The sequence below is a fragment of the Sinocyclocheilus anshuiensis genome, unplaced genomic scaffold, assembly GCF_001515605.1.
Source record: "Sinocyclocheilus anshuiensis isolate Anshui unplaced genomic scaffold, SAMN03320099.WGS_v1.1 scaffold104, whole genome shotgun sequence".
In the NCBI taxonomy this organism is placed as follows: domain Eukaryota; kingdom Metazoa; phylum Chordata; class Actinopteri; order Cypriniformes; family Cyprinidae; genus Sinocyclocheilus; species Sinocyclocheilus anshuiensis.
The window spans coordinates 92,504-93,601 of NW_015554050.1; the positions used below are offsets into that span (position 1 = coordinate 92,504).

Consider the following 1,098-nt stretch of genomic DNA (forward strand, 5'->3'; position numbering starts at 1 on the left):
TATATATATATATATATAGTTTAAAGGAATAGTTCAAAAATGTGAAGAATGCTGGTGTCCAAATATATATAATTAATTGTATGGGAAAAATATAGCAACTGAGACCATTTTGAAATTATCCACAGAAGACTATCACTTTAAATTATTAGTTATTGAGGCTGACCAGACTGTAGAGGAGATTTTTCGGGTTGAGATTCTGCAGATTGATTTGGGACTGATGTCTGGTTAATGTTACGCTGCTGATCTATAATAGAAACAAAGAGCATTATGGTCACTTAAGAGTATCTGCAGTGATTACAGTGACTCTATAGGCTGAAATGTAGGTATTATCATGAGCCTTTATTCATAAACTGTATCTTTCATTTGTTGCTGTTCAGTTGTATTAATCATGTCATGAACTGCTCCACACCTTTGTTCTTCTTGTATCTCCACAGCAGCAGCAGTGAGATGAAGAACAACAAGCAAACACTCAATCCCACAACCACACCAGTGACCAGAAGAGAAGATGAAGCTGCGAGACAGGACAACATGACAAACATGCAGATCTATTAGTGAGTGACATACTGCATTATACTATTACAAAGGTGCATAAAATCACTCAATATACCCAGACCTCTGACTGAGATCCAGCTGTGCAGTGACTGTCCTCTCTCTGTTTTACAGTAGTAGAAACCCTCACGTGACTTTGAGACAGTCGTGATGCTCATCTCTCCTGTTGTCTGATTCTGGACGAGGGATCCGTCTTTATAGAAATCAGCTCCGAGGATCGGGGAGTTTGTAGATCGATGTAAACAGTGTAGAGTCAGAGCATCTCCCTCAATCACAGGATCAACAGAACTCTCCAGAATCACATCACCATCTACACAACACACAAAAAAATGTGTGCTTACTGCAAATAGTAAGAATATATTTTAAAATACATAGCTAAAAATGTTGCTATCTTACGAACTGAATTTTACTTAATGTTTCCTGTGCTTTATGCACTAGTCCAACCCAAGCATAAAGGTCCATCCCTAACCCTAACCACCTGTGTAAAAAGATTGTATAAAAATGTGACACTGGAGCACAAAACCAGTCATAAGTAGCACAGGTATATTT

At 37.9% G+C, this 1,098-nt stretch overlaps 1 protein-coding gene across 1 annotated transcript in view; it reads right to left on the reverse strand.

Annotated features, from left to right (window-relative positions):
* Positions 1-548: 548 nt before the first annotated feature.
* The window catches only part of LOC107668464 (low affinity immunoglobulin gamma Fc region receptor II-like), a gene marked incomplete at its 5' end in the record, with an annotated part of 2,270 nt that continues 1,720 nt past the window's right edge, over positions 549-1,098 (reverse strand). Inside the window, one exon of the mRNA XM_016460338.1 lies at positions 549-859. Coding sequence (XP_016315824.1) covers positions 549-859 — 311 coding nt within the window. The remainder of the gene's footprint in view (positions 860-1,098) is intronic.